The sequence below is a fragment of the Myotis brandtii genome, unplaced genomic scaffold, assembly GCF_000412655.1.
Source record: "Myotis brandtii unplaced genomic scaffold, ASM41265v1 scaffold1877, whole genome shotgun sequence".
Lineage (NCBI taxonomy): Eukaryota > Metazoa > Chordata > Mammalia > Chiroptera > Vespertilionidae > Myotis > Myotis brandtii.
In genome coordinates, this window is record NW_005356971.1 from 19,684 (window position 1) to 21,819 (window position 2,136).

Genomic DNA, 2,136 nt, shown 5'->3' on the forward strand with positions numbered 1-2,136 from the left:
TTCAGAGAGGAAGGGAGAGGAAGAGAAACATTAATGATGAGAATCATTGATTGGCAGCCTTCTGCACACCACCTAATGGGGATCAAGCCCGCAACCCAGCATGTGCCCTTGACTGGAATCGAACTGGATCCTTCAGTCCACAGGCCAATGCTCTACCCACTGAGCCAAACCATCTAGGGCTAGAAAGACCCTTTGGAATCTTGAAAGAACTATTCTCAAACAGATTTCTAGCATATGTTTTATATGTCCTATTGGAGTTCTTGAACAGCAGCATCCAAAAAGGCAATTCTATAGTAAAAGAGATACTTGTGAGATTGTGGTTTATAATAATATGTATATTTGGTCTACACACACACACACACACCTTTCTGGCAGAGTTCCTAAAACACTTGAACAAAGATGTCTCTCATTATGTTAATGAGATGATTTTTGGAACACCAACATGAATTACAACTAATCTGAATCTGTTTTAGGAAGAGCTTAAATTACTATAGAGCCTACCCTGAATTAAATACAAAATACCCTGGCCTGGAGAGAAACAGCAAGACAGTTTGTCTCCATGTCTGAAAAACCTCAAGCTAAGCTCTGGAGCAATAGCAAATCTTGTTAAATGGCAGGAGTGCCATTTGGATAAGCACTCTGATTTTTTAAATAGAAAGAAGAGCCAAATTAAACTGCTCATCAGTATCAGCCAAGGGAGCTAATTGAGAACAGAGTCCTGAAGTGTTGACCATCAACTATTACTGGGAAATGGCTTGGGATGACCAATGAAAGGGAACAGTGGCACAGGTTATGAAAATAATAGGGCAAGATTACAATAAACTAAAGAAGAGAAATCAACTTTTCAAGAAATGCTGTATCATTTACATGCCCCATTACTAATAGTTGCCTACTATAGAATTTTAAGGTTACATGCCATATATTGCTACATAGAGAACATGATTATATGTAACCATCATCAATGTACATATATGTGTGTGTGTGTGTTGAACCCTTGGAATTATCAACATTTAAGGAACTAGCAAAGAGGAACCAATTGAAAAGAGTGCGATAGAACTAGAAAAGATGGAAGCCAAGAAAGAGTTCCAAGAAAGGAATACTCAACAAGGCCCAAAGCAGCAGAGTTCAGAGAGAAGTACTAAGAAGTGCCCAATAAATTTGGCAACCAGAGTCTCTAGTGACCTTGACAAGAACAATTTCAGTAGATTGTTAAAGGCAAAAGCTGGTTTACAGTAGGTTAAGGAAAGAAAGGGAAGTATGGAAAACATTCCATCCATTCATTTATTTATTCTAATGCATACTGAGTGGCTACTGGGTATACACTGACAGTTGGTTCCAAAGGGAAGAATAGAAAGAGAACAAGGTGAGGCTTTAAAATTTGTCCCAAGTACTTAGAGCTCTATTGGCCTAGGAATCATTGAGGGTCTGATTCACTCCTATATGCTTTATGTATATGATATCATACAAACTGTTGAAAACTATGAACAGAAGGTGAGTAAAGTGATAAATATTTAGTACAGTACAAGCCTTAGGTAAATATCTTCATGTGGTACAAGCGATCTGCCTACTAGGGATAATTTCTTCTTCACTCACGATCACCCATTCGCTGTAGTCGAAGCTTGTGGTCCTGAGGTCATTTGGACATTTCTGCAGGATCAAATGGTAGCTTCTCAAAATGAAAGTCCCTCCACTTTGCATACAGTCTCTGCTCTCCAGTTGCAATATCCTCCACCACAAAACTTTCAATTTTTATGATTGGGATCTCAAATGTCTTATACTTCACATGGATGCCCCAGTCATGGCTGCAGTTCTGTCTGGCACAGAATACCTTTGCTTTCTTCTCAAAAATCCCCACACTCTTTGGTCTGGGGTGTGCCTTAGTCATGAAGCGCTCCTTGAAAGCATCTCCAACCACAGTGTAATGGCATTCCTATGGATAAAGGGATCAAACATAAAAAAAAAAAAAGAACATTAGAACCAGTTCACAGTGATAGCAGTTCGCTGCTATTATTTCACATTGATAATTATAGCACATTTGCAATTTTGTATCCTGATTATTTTTCTGCTTTACCATTAGTTTATAAGGAGTTTTTCATTATTCTATACTAGGGGCCCGGTGCACAAAAATTTGTGCAC

General features: G+C 38.6%; 1 protein-coding gene across 1 annotated transcript in view; it reads right to left on the reverse strand.

Annotated features, from left to right (window-relative positions):
• Positions 1–1,263: 1,263 nt before the first annotated feature.
• Positions 1,264–2,136, reverse strand: part of LOC102242345 (probable ATP-dependent RNA helicase DDX58) — a 22,574-nt gene continuing 21,701 nt past the window's right edge. The window contains exon 9 of the mRNA XM_014538275.1: positions 1,264–1,930. Coding sequence (XP_014393761.1) covers positions 1,634–1,930 — 297 coding nt within the window. The 3' untranslated portion in view covers positions 1,264–1,633. The remainder of the gene's footprint in view (positions 1,931–2,136) is intronic.